This window comes from Bufo bufo, chromosome 3, assembly GCF_905171765.1.
Source record: "Bufo bufo chromosome 3, aBufBuf1.1, whole genome shotgun sequence".
Classification (NCBI taxonomy): domain Eukaryota; kingdom Metazoa; phylum Chordata; class Amphibia; order Anura; family Bufonidae; genus Bufo; species Bufo bufo.
Window position 1 is genome coordinate 431,248,512 of NC_053391.1, and position 12,965 is coordinate 431,261,476.

Sequence of the window (12,965 nt, forward strand, 5' to 3'; positions counted from 1 at the left end):
CATTCGGCAGAGGGATGACTTATGTCTCTCCACAATGTTAGACCCTTGCTACCGGTCAAGAATGGGGGCCTTTTTTACACTCACCGAGAGGGAGGACAAACTGAACTACTACAGAGACATCCTATGTAGTCAGTTGGCCGCTACCTATCTGCACCATCGTCCATCCTCTCGCAGTTCTCACCGGGGGGCCCTCTGCGCTCATGTTCCACTGACATGGTTGCTGGGTAGGGGTGGGGTGGCAGGAGCAGTACTAGCTCCATCAGCAGCAGCCTGAGTCTACAGTCGCTAATGAGTAGCTTTCTTCACCCGTAAAGTGAAGAAACTACTCACCAGCAGCAGGTAGACCTGGAGCAGGAACTGAACCAGCAGGTGGTGGCATACTTGGACAGCACCCTGCCACCCCACATTGAAGATCCACTGGACTACTGGGTAGCCAAACTGGATTTGTGGCCGCAACTAGCAGAGTTTGCCCTTAAAAAGCTGTCCGGCACGGCCAGTAGTGTGGCATCAGAGCGAGTGCTTAGTGCAGCGGAGGCCATAGTTACCCCAAAGAGAACTCGCCTGTCCACCCAAAATGTGGAGAGACTGACCTTTGTCAAGATTAATCTGGCGTGGATCAGTCAGGATTTACAACCACCAATTCCTGATGCATCAGACTAGATCATTCATGATGCCACACCAACACTTTGAAACAAGAGACCGGTTTCTTCTGACTACCTGCCTCAGCTACTACTGTGATGCTGCAACTCGCCTGATGCCACATATCTAATGCCAAGTGCTCCTTATTTTACCCACCTTCATAAGCGGGTACTGGTATTTCCACCCACCACTCCACTATGTTACCGGGTCACTTTGTGGCCTCCTGATGCAGCTGCTGCTGCCATCTCCAAACTATGTCCCCTTGCCACTCTGTGGTATCCTCCTGATGCTGCTGCTACTGCCATCTCCACACTGTTACCTTGCCACTCTGTGGTGTCCTCATGCTGCTGACATACCCACACTATGTCACTTTTCCTTTCTGTGGTATCCCGTTGCTGCTGCTGCCATCTCCACATTATGTCACCTTGCCACTCTGTGGTCTTCTCATGCTGCTGCCATATCCACACTATATCCCTTTTCCACTCTGTGGCTTCCTGATGCTGCCGCCACTTCCAAACTATGTAACCTTGCCATTCTGTGGTCTCCTCATGCTGCTGCCATCTTCACACTATGTCCCCTTGCCACTCTGTGGTAACCTGCTGCTGCTTCTGCCATCTCCACACTTTGTCACCTTGCTACTCTGTGGTATCCTGCTGATGCCATTTCCACATTATGTCACCTTGCCACTCTGTGGTCTCCTCATACTGTTGCCATATCCACACTATGTCACCTTGCCACTCTGTGGCTTCCTGATGCTGCCACCACCTCCAAACTATGTCACCCTGCCACTCTGTGGTATCCTGCTGCTGCTGCCATATCCACACTATGTCACCTTGCCACTCTATGTATCCTGCTGCTGCCATATCCACACTATGTCACCTTGCCACTCTGTGGCCTCCCGCCACCTTCTAACTATGTTACCTTTCCACTCTGTGGTCTCCTAATGCTACTGCCATCTCCACATTTTGTCACCTTGCCACTCTGTGGTCTCCTCATGCTGCTTCCATTTCCACATTATGTCACCTTGCCACTCTGTGGTATCATCCTGTTGCTGTCATCTCCACACTATGTCACCTTTCCACTGTGTGGTATCCTGCTGCTGCTGCCATCTCCAAATTAAGTCACCTTGTCACTCTGTGGTCTCCTCATGCTGCTTCCATTTCCACATTATGTCACCTTGCCACTCTGTGGTATCCTTCTGCTGCTGCCATCTCCACACTATGTCACCTTGGTACTGTGTGGTATCCTGCTGCTGCTACCATATCCACATTATGTCACCTTGCCACTCTGTGGTCTCCTCATGCTGCTGCCATCTCCACACTATGTCACCTTGCCACTCTATGGTCTCCGGATGCCGCCACCTCCTAACTGTCACCTTGCCACTCTGTGGTATCCTCATGCTGCTGCCATCTCCACACTATGTCACCTTGCCACTCTGTGGTATCCTGCTGCTTCTGCTGCCATCTCCACATTATGTCACCTTGCCACTCTGTGGTCTATTCATGCTGCTGCCATATCCACACTATATCAACTTGCCAATCTGTGGTCTCCGGATTCTGCCGCCACCTCCAAACTATGTCAACTTGCCACTCGGTGTCCTTCTCATGATGCTGCTGCTGAATCTGCCACCTCCAGACTTTGTCATTGTGCCACTCTTTCAAAGTGTTATTTTTTTCGGTAATATTGATGGGTGACTGAAAAACTCTTTTTGCTGTATGGACCGAATTGTGTCGTATGAAAGTAACGTTAATACTGCTGCCACCTCCAGACTCGGTCATTGTGCCACTTGGTGGCCTCCTTATACTGCCGCTACCTTCATACTGCTTCCACTTCCAGACCATGTCATTTGGCCACTCTGTGGTCTCCTCATGCTGATTCCACCTCACGACTATGTCAAAGATCCACTCTGTGGACTTCTCATGCTGTTCCCACCGTCCCCACTTCTGTTTTTTTTGGGGGGCATTAGCAATACTAATGGATTATTGAGCAAATGATGACCGAGTTAAGGCGTATGCTCCACAGACAGGATCCATTTTTTTTGTGGGTTATTGTTCTGATGGATCAGAGGAAGGGTTAATAAATCAGTGACGTCAACATAAAAATTACTACTGACACTGTCTCCACTCTGTCAAGAGGGCTCTACTTGTATACGTGTTTAATAGAACAGGTTCTGTTGATATCGATGTGGAATCAACTGGCAACTGTGTAAAAGGAGTGCCCTTCTTCTTGGCGCTAACATTGACCTGTAAGGCTGAATTCATACTTGAGTTATTTGGTAAATTTTTTCCCCCGTGACTGCCCAAATAATTGAAGTGTGCAGTAATTCTAAGAGTGAAGTGTACAGTGATTCTATGTGCGACGCCTGTCATCTGCATGTCATACGGACTCATAGTATAATTTCACTACCAAAGCAGACTCCCTATGCGTGCTACTGCAAGGCACAGTGTTCTACACCACTGTAAAGGCTCTTTGCACCTAGAAAATAGCCATTTTTAATGTAATTTGCAGCAAATAAATTTGGCGAAACGGCGAATCAAATTTTTGAAAAATTCGCTCCTCTCTAGAGATGACTGTACAGGAAAAAAGAGGGATGAGATGCAGGAGTAAGCAGAAAAGAAAAGCGTGCATAGAATGGCTTGAACCTGCCCTCAGTTCACTTAACCTTCTATTTGCATAAGGATTAAAATTACTTTTTCTCCAGAATTAAACAATGGATTAATAGTTTAACAGTGAATTCTTTGGTGGCAGATTTTCTTTAGAGTGTACCTCAAATGATGGTGGGAACTAGATTTTACATTGGAGGTTTAAAATTTACAGCCGAAGAAAAAGAGTACAGTTGGTCTGTTTGTCTATGCAAGCATAATACTGAAAGAGTCTTTCGCAAAAGATTAATTTCTTCATTCTTCAGGGTCATATGGAAAAGTGATATAAAACTTGTCTGTGTTATAGTCGCTAAATAATTTGCATACATGTTGAATCAGTTTTGTATCTGACTGCATTCCATTTTTCTGTTTGTATGGCATCAGTATTTCATCACTTTGGTAAAAATAAATGGAAAAGTGCCTACCCAGCATTTTCTAGCAACCACACAGATGGCACCCTTAGGCTACTTTCACTCTAGCGGCAGGACGGATCCGACAGGCTGTTCACCCTGTCGGATCCGTCCTGCCGCTATTTTGCCGTGCCGTCGGACCGCCGCTCCGTCCCCATTGACTATAATCGGGATAGGGCGGAGCTCCGGCACAGCACGGTGGTTCTCGGTGAGAGGCCGCCTGACTAAAAAGTCGGACATGCAGCACTTTTAGTCCGGTGGCCTTTCGCCGTGCACTGCCGTGCTGCACCGGAGCTCCGCCCCCGTCCCTGTTATAGTCAATGGGGACAGAGCGGTGGTCCGGCAGCACGGCGAAATAGTGGCAGGATGGATACGACAGGGTGAACAGCCTGTCGGATCCGTCCTGCCGCTAGTGTGAAAGTAGCCTTAGGCCTCTTTCACACTTGCGTTGTCCGGATCCGTCGTGCATTCCATTTGCCGGAGGTGCCCGCCGGATCCGTAACACCGCAAGTGAACTGAAAGCATTTGAAGACGGATCCGTCTTAAAAATGCGTTCAGTGTTACTATGGCACCCAGGACGCTATTAAAGTCCTGGCTGCCATAGTAGTAGTGGGGAGCGGGGGAGCAGTATACTTAGCGTCCGTGCGGCTCCCGGGGCGCTCCAGAATGACGTCAGAGCGCCCCATACGCATGGATGACGTGATCCATGCGATCACGTCATCCATGCGCGTGAGGCGCCCTGACGTCACTCTGAAGCGCCTCCGGGAGCCGCACGGACGGTAAGTATACTGCTCCCCCGCTCCCCACTACACTTTACCATAGCAAACAGGACTTTAGCGTCCTGGCAGCCATGGTAACCATTCAGAAAAAGCTAAATGTCGGATCCGGTAATGCGCCGAAACGACATTTAGCTTAAGGCCGGATCAGGATTAATGCCTTTCAATGGGCATTAATTCCGGATCCGGCCTTGCGGCAAGTGTTCAGGATTTTTGACCGGAGCAAAAAGTGCAGCATGCTGCGATATTTTCTCTGGCCAAAAAACGTTCCGGTCCTGAACTGAAGACATCCTGATGCATCCTGAACGGATTTCTCTCCATTCAGAATGCATTGGGATAATCCTGATCAGGATTCTTCCGGCATAGAGCCCCGACGACCTAACTCTATGCCGGAACAGAACAACGCAAGTGTGAAAGAGCCCTTATGCAGTTTATTCTCTTTTTATGGACTTGAATAAGCCAGTCTTGCATGAGAATCAGTCCAAAATATTGCATACTACTATTTGCTCTGCATGGACTGCTGGTCAATGAAGAGAATTGGACATGTGAATTGTCCAATTGACTTTAATATATCAGTCAGTTACGCGTGTGCACTAGCTCTTAAAAGTACACTAAAATGCAGTATTTTTTTGCATTTAGTAAAGTGAAAATGTGTGATTTAAAACTGAGCTATGTCTTTATTATTCATGGTATGAATAGGATTTGAGATCTCAAAGAAGGAAAAAGGCAATGGAGATTTCTCATCAGTGGTATCAGTACAAAAGACAATCTGATGATTTACTTAAATGTTTGGATGATATTGAAAAGAAAATAGCTAGTCTTCCAGAACCCAAAGATGAGCAGAAGCTTAAGGTACTCTCATATATATATTGATGATTCTTGTCTTTTTTTAAATGTGTCATATGATAAAACATATTTAATTATTGGAAATTAAAACCAATTAAAGCAGTGAATATACCTTTATAGATTTGTAGAATATGATATGATATGAAAATTGCAATACTCTCAAGTTAAATATTTTTAAAATATTAATAACTATTAAGTAATTAGTTCTACATTGTATGTTTGTAAGACTGTCACATTATTTTTCTTTGTAAATGTTTACTATGTTTCTCTGTTATTGTATGTTTCTATGTTTTAGATCAGGCTTAGCAACTAATTAAGTCATAAATATCAAGACCAATTGCTAAATTATTAAATACCATTACATAGGCCAAGGATCAGGATAAATATCGGGATAGATAGTTCAAATGAATACTCCTTCTCAATACTTGTCCCATGCAAAGGTGCCGCTAAGAACGATTATTATTGCATCTTTTATAAGGCACTTAATGGAAATGTGTATTGAGAAAATTACTTTTTGTGAAATCATATTTTATCTTAAACACATTTTTTTAACATGTCAATATCTAAATGTTTAAAATAATAATAATAATAATAATAATAAAAATAAAAAAAACCTATTATAAAACCAAGTGTCCAGTGTGAAAATTGCAGTATTATATACATTTTTTAAACACATAGTGCCAAGGAAAATTAGCTGTGACATGCTCTGCAGTGATTGGTCAGCTCATAGCAAGGGATAAGGATATGTATGTCCTCTGAAAAACACGCCCGTGTCCTCCTCTCTGTACCAATGGTATGGACTAGCATACAGGGCGGAAAACCAGAATGGGGGGCACAGTGGAAGAACAGAGCAGTTTATCAGAAAAAAAAATAAATACAATATCACATGTCCTCAATATGGCCTACACTGCCAGGTACTTATATTGTAATGTCAGGACCGGTGAAAGGTTCGTTTAAACTGAGTACCTGTTGTGAAGTGATAATTACAAAAATAAATAAATACAAAGTAATAGCTATAGCTGTTACGCTTAGCAATAGTATAGCAGGCTTTATAAAATATACAAATATAAACACATTTTACCCATTTGCGTTACTAAAAAAAATGTAGTTAATTGTTTAAGCAATAGTATAGTGCACTTTGGGTAAAATATCCAAATGTACACAAATTTTTCTTTTCCTCTTTCTTTCAGAATTAATATTTTTTTAAATAAAGGTATTAGTTTTATTTATAGTTAGTGCAGTGGTCTATTGTGTGTATGTAATATACAAAAGCACACACAAAAATAAGTTATAGTTATTAATTTTAGCTGTAGTTAATACAAAATTATTTTGTGTGCGCAATATACATACATATATATCTTTTTTCTTTTATGAGAGAAAAAAATCTTTATTAGTGTATTAGTGTCTTTTCCTTAAATCATATAACTGTATATAGTTTTGTGTACACACGTCTTTTCTTTTTTCATAAAAAAGAAAAGTTTAACTTTTGATAAAGCAGTCTTTTGTGTGTGACTTATACACATACATATAATTTATTTAATACATGTTCTCCACATAATTACATACAGTTTTTCAAAAAAAAAGTCAAAAGCTTAAAATGTCCAAATTTAGGAGGATTATCAACATTAAAAAAAATTGTCACTTTGAAGGAGTTTCTAAGCTTTTGGTTATTTGCAGTTGTAGCCCATTGGTAAAACTGAGTACTTGGCCTGGTAAGCAAGGGGGTAAACACTCTGGTAATGAAGTGGTTAAAAAAACTCACCAAAAATTTAAAAAATATGTGTAACATAAAAATGTTATTTATTTTAAACAATAGGTAATTTTCTGGAATTTTCTGTTGACACATTCCTTTTAAACTCTTTGTGCTTTGGATGCACATGATGTGCTGCCAACAAACAAGACTTTTTTGCTAAACAAACGTATTAATTAGGGATGAGCGAATCTGCTTCGATTGCTTCATCCGAAGTCGATACGCATAAAACTTTGTCTTAATACTGTATGGAGCGGGAGCTCCGTACAGTATTAGAACGTATTGACTCCGACTTTGCAAAGTAACAACTTCGGTTCATCTGAGCCAATAAATTTCTGCTCCATACAGTATTAAAACGAAGTTTTATGCAAATAGAATTCGGGTGAAGCATCCAAAGTCAATTCGCTCATCCCTAGTATTAATAATCGCGGAGCCACATGTGTCACAGATCATTGCGGATAACAAGAAAGCAGTGATCAAAATGATGAATGTTGGATCTTGATCATTGCCCGCTCAATCTGCAGGTGTAAAAAGGCCCCAACTCTGCTAGAAATTCTATACTTCTACATACCCTCCATCTTCTTTAGTATAGTTATTTATTTTAAAAGTATTTTATAGAGTAGAGTTATACTCAGTTCACATGAACATCTGAACAGGCTGGCTTTCTGGTACAGTTGTTTTGACAGCTAGAATAATGCACTTTGCAGTGTCATTCATGCTGTCAAAAAGTGGAAATCAGACCGGACAAACCTCATCATAAGAAGATAGCTCTGGCATAGTTGTCACATTTCTGTTAAAATGGCCACAATGTTAATGTAAGAAAAGCTTAAAACTAAATTTTCTATAAAAGTATGAATATGACTTTGTAAATTCAGTCATTTAATATGTCTGATTTAAAAACACAGATAAACAGATGAACAGACAATCTATATGAACAGACCATCTTTAATCTTTAGCTTCACTTGATCTGTTCAGAATTTCCTTCTATTTCCTGTAAGCCAGCTATAAATACAGTCTCAGAATAGTATGATTACAACTGATAGGTGTGTACAGTGTTGTTGAATATGTGGAGGCTATAAAATGAAATTATGATGATTTATTATTATAATTATTATTATTATTAATATTATTATTTCAGTAATACCTTTAATTAGTTAAGATAAGCATGAACGGTAAAGTAATACATAAAAATAATTTACAAATGATCAACCTATCAGTAGTTAAATTTTATGTAAATGGATATCTTTTCTAACTTAGTAATCATCACTAGACTTATAGAAAAATATACTCTTTACAAAAATGTGAAACCTCTAAAATGTTTATGTTGGTATTAATATTGACTCATATTATGTATCTTTGTTCCAGATGAACTAATGACTAACAGTACGTGGATGACCCTTTCTCATATTAGCACACTTCATTCATCAGACCATGTCCATATGTTACTGTCCAGTCAATCCAAACTGTCAACTGTCTTTATTTTCAACCATATTATTTCATATTATTTTGCTTTATTATTGCTTTGATTTGCCATTTAATAACAAAAATAAGAAAGTATATGAAGAAAATATATGGACTTTTGCTTGGCACACAAAATGGCATAGGTTTTATAAAAATGTACAGATTGGTTTAATTAGAGGCATATGGATGGCACATTTAATACATGTATTAAACACATAGGCTAAATAAAGTCACATGGCCATATTATCTATGCATTAATCATATGTTAGTTTATTGCTTATTTCTCAAAATAAAGTCTAATGAGAAACAAGTGACAGATTTATGTTGCTGCTTCCTCTAATGTATATTCATTAGATAGCTAACTGCCCTGGGCCCTGTATTGGTTTTACTCACTAGGAAATTGATGGAGAATTGGACATGAAGAAAGAAGAACTGAATGCAGTACACAGGCAAGCTGAACGTTTGTCTAAGGATGGGGCTGCCAAAGCGGTGGAGCCAAATTTGATCCATCTTAACAAACGCTGGCAAGAAATTGAGAGCAAATTTGCTCCATTCCGACGACTACACTATGCACAAATTGTGAGTTTTATTTGCAAACCTTATAGTTTGCAACTAACAAAATTCTACTAACAATAGTCTAATAATCCACTTTGGTGAAATAAGTTTAGTGTAACTTCTGTATAGGATGATCTAGTATTGCCCCTATGGTTTACTACATATAGCAAAGGTTTACACTGTACACAAGTAAATTTAAATTTAAATACTCCTTAGTGCATGTTACTTTTTTTTGCTTCATTTATTTTATCATAACATTTTAAATTATATTATTCATGTTAATTCTCATTTTAATCACAGAAGATAAAAAAATTGGTTTTCAGGTTTTTAGTTATTCATTTCATGCAAATTTTAATTTTATATATATCTTATATAAACAGTATATATAAACTATATATATGCAGTATCTACTTAGCTTTCAGATTGCTATTTCTTTCCTTCAGTGGGTGGTCACCTTTAAAAAAACAAAAAAACAAAAACAAACATTTCCTGGTAAAGCTGACAAATTGAAGGGATTGCAGAAATGTTCAAATGATGGATTAGGGAATCTTAAATTAATAGCCGGGATATCTCTTAAGTTTCTCATGTATTAGCAACAGTGACTAGAATGAGTACTGTAACTTTTGCTCGTAAAGTGCATTAGATAGATAGACTACTGATTTTAATGCTAATTGTGTGATGCTTCATTTCTCCAGTGGTAGCACTGCAGAGAAAATGATCACATATACAGTGCTTTAAAATAGTATTCATACGCTGTGAACTCTTCCACATTTTTTCACCCACGAATAGAGTTGAGCGAACCCGAACATTTATGTAAAAGTTTGGGTTCGGTGTTAGGCGATTTTTATGGCGCTTTTTGAAAGGCTGCACAGAAGCCAATCAACAAGCGTCATGCTACTTGCCCCAAAAGGCCATCACAGCCATGCCTACTATTGGCATGGCTGTGATTGGCCAACTGCAGCATGTGACCCAGCCTCTATTTAAGCTGGTGTCACGTAGTGCCGCCCGTCACTCTGCTCGGATTAGTGTAGGGAGGGGCTGCAGCTGCTGTGAGGGAGAGATCAGGAAGAAATCTTATCAAGAACTTTTTTTTGTACTCAGCGATCTACAGCAAAAGTGTTTTGTGGGTGCAGTGCACAATTTTTTTAAGCCTGCCCTTAGCCAACTACTGCTGAAAACTAAATTTTTTTTCTTCAGTTAGTCAATATCAGTACATGATCGGCAGCCATTTTAAGCAACGATAGTGCACCAGAAATACAGCTTTGGCATACTGGGGTGAATAAAGCCTCTGATATACTGCACATCTGGGATTAGACAAGCATAAGTGACTGTCACATTTAGGACAGAAATACAGCTTTTTGGTTAGGGTGAAAAAACCCTCTAATATACTGCACATCTGGGATTACACGTGCATAAGCGACTGTCAAATTTAGGCAACAAATAAGGCTTATAGGATACTGTGGTGAAAAACCCCTCTGACATAGTGCACATCTGTGATTACATATGCATAGGTGACTGTCACATTTAGGCCACAAATATGGCTATTAAGTTACTGTTGTTAAAAAAAAAAAATTTTTTCATATACTGCACATCTGTGATTACACGTGCATAGGTGACTGTCACATTTAGGCCACAAATAAGGCTTTTAGGATACTGTGGTGAAAAATCCCTCTGATATACTGCACATCTGGGATTACACTTGCATAGGTGACTGTCACATTTAGGCCACAAATAAGGCTTTTAGGATAGTGTGGTGAAAAATCCTTCTGATATACTGCACATCTGGGATTACACTTGCATAGGTGACTGTCACATTTAGGCCATAAATACCGCTGTCATATAGAGTTAAAAAAATAAATAGAGTGCAATACCCTACATCAGGGTTTATATTGGCGGTTAATTATTTTTAACATACTTAACCACTTTTTACTTTGCTTTGTGAATGCTAACTATGAGGCAAACATCTAATAAAGGACGTGGTCGTGGTTTTGGTGGAGCCTCTGGTGCAGGGAGAGGACGTGGCCGTTCTGCCACAGCTACACGTCCTACTGAACCTACTACCTCAGGTCCCAGTAGCCGCCAGAATCTACAGCGATATTTGGTCAGGCCTAATGCCGTTCTAAGGATGGTAAGGCCTGAGCAAGTACAGGCGCTAGTCAATTGGGTGGCCGACAGTGCATCCAGCATGTTCACATTATCTCCCACCCAGTATTCTGCAGAAAGCGCACAGGTAGCGCCTGAAACCCATGCCCATCAGTCTGTCACATCACCCCCGTGCATATCGGGAAACCTGTCTGAGCCTCAAGTCATGCAGCAGTCTCTTATGCTGTTTGAAGACTCTACTGGCAGGGTTTCCCAAGGGCATCTACCTAGCCCTTCCCCAGGGGTGGAAGACATAGAATGCACTGACGCACAACTACTTATGTTTCCTGATGAGGACATGGGAATAACACCTCAGCACGTCTCTGATGATGACAAAACACAGCTGCCAACTGCTGTGTCTTTCTGCAGTGTGCAGACCGAAAAGGAGAACAGGGAGGAAGACTGGGTGGAAGACGATGCAGGGGACAATGAGGTCCTAGACCCCACATGGAATGAAGGTCGCGCCACTGACTTTCAGAGTTCGGAGGAAGAGGCAGTGGTGAGACCGAGCCAACAGTGAAGCAAAAGCGGGGGCAGGGTGCAAAAGCAGAGCAGCCGTCGCAAAACAGTTTGCCTGCTACTGGCCACCGTCAACAGGGACCAAGCACACCAAAGGCAGCCTCAAGGAGTTCCCTTGCATGACACTTCTTCACACAATGTGCTGACGACAAGATCCGAGTGGTTTGCACGCTGTGCCTTTAGAGCCTGAAGCGAGGCATTAACGTTCTGAACCTTAGCACAACCTGCATGACCAGGCATCTACATGCGAGACACGGGCTGCAGTGGAGTAAGCACCTTCAAAACCAAGAAATGGCTCAGGCCCCTCCTGCTCCCTCTTCTGCTGCTGCCTCGGCCTCTTCCTCCGCCTCTGGAGGAACGTTGGCACCTGCCGCCCAGCAAATAGAGGATGTGCCACCAACAACACCACCTCCGTCAATAAGCATCTCCACCATGTCACACGGAAGCGTTCATCTCTCCATCTCACAAACCTTTGAGAGAAAGCGTAAATTCCCACCTAGCCATCCTCGATCCCTGGCCCTGAATGCCAGCAGTTCTAAACTGCTGGCCTTTGAAATGCTGTCATTCAGGCTGGTGGAGACGGACTGCTTCAAACAGCTCATGTCGCTTGCTGTTCCCAGCTGCCAAGACTTCTCCAGGAGAGCCGTGCCCTCCCTGCACAACCAAGTATCGGATATAAGCAAGTGTGCACTGCGCAACGCCATCTGTGGCAAGGTCCACCTAACCACAGATACGTGGACCAGTAAGCAAGGCCAGGGACGCTATATCTCCCTAACTGCACACTGGGTAAATGTAGTGGCGGCTGGGCCCCAGGCGGAGAGCTGTGTGGCGCACGTCCTTCCGCCACCAAGGATCGCAGGGCATCATTCTTTGCCTCCTGTTGCCTCCTTTTCCTACTCAGCTTCCTCCTCCTCTTCTACCACCTCCTCATCCGGTCAGCGACAGACCTTCACCACTAACTTCAGCACAGCCCGGGGTAAACGTCAGCAGGCCGTTCTGAAACTGATGTGTTTGGGGGACAGGCCCCACACCGCGCAGGAGTTGTGGCATAGTATAGAACAACAGACCGACGAGTGGTTGCTGCCAGTGGGCCTCAAGCCCGGCCTGGTGGTGTGCGATAATGGGCAAAATCTCGTTGCAGCTCTGGGACTAGCCGGTTTAAAGCACATCCCTTGCCTGGCGTATGTGCTGAATTTGGTGGTGCAGAAATTCATTCACAACTACC

The 12,965-nt window shown here is 42.0% G+C and overlaps 1 protein-coding gene across 1 annotated transcript in view; it reads left to right on the forward strand.

The window, feature by feature from the left end:
* DMD (dystrophin) overlaps positions 1-12,965 on the forward strand; it is a 3,443,536-nt gene that overhangs the window by 1,622,448 nt on the left and 1,808,123 nt on the right. The window contains 2 exon segments of the mRNA XM_040424996.1: positions 5,167-5,319; positions 8,921-9,103. Coding sequence (XP_040280930.1) covers positions 5,167-5,319; positions 8,921-9,103 — 336 coding nt within the window.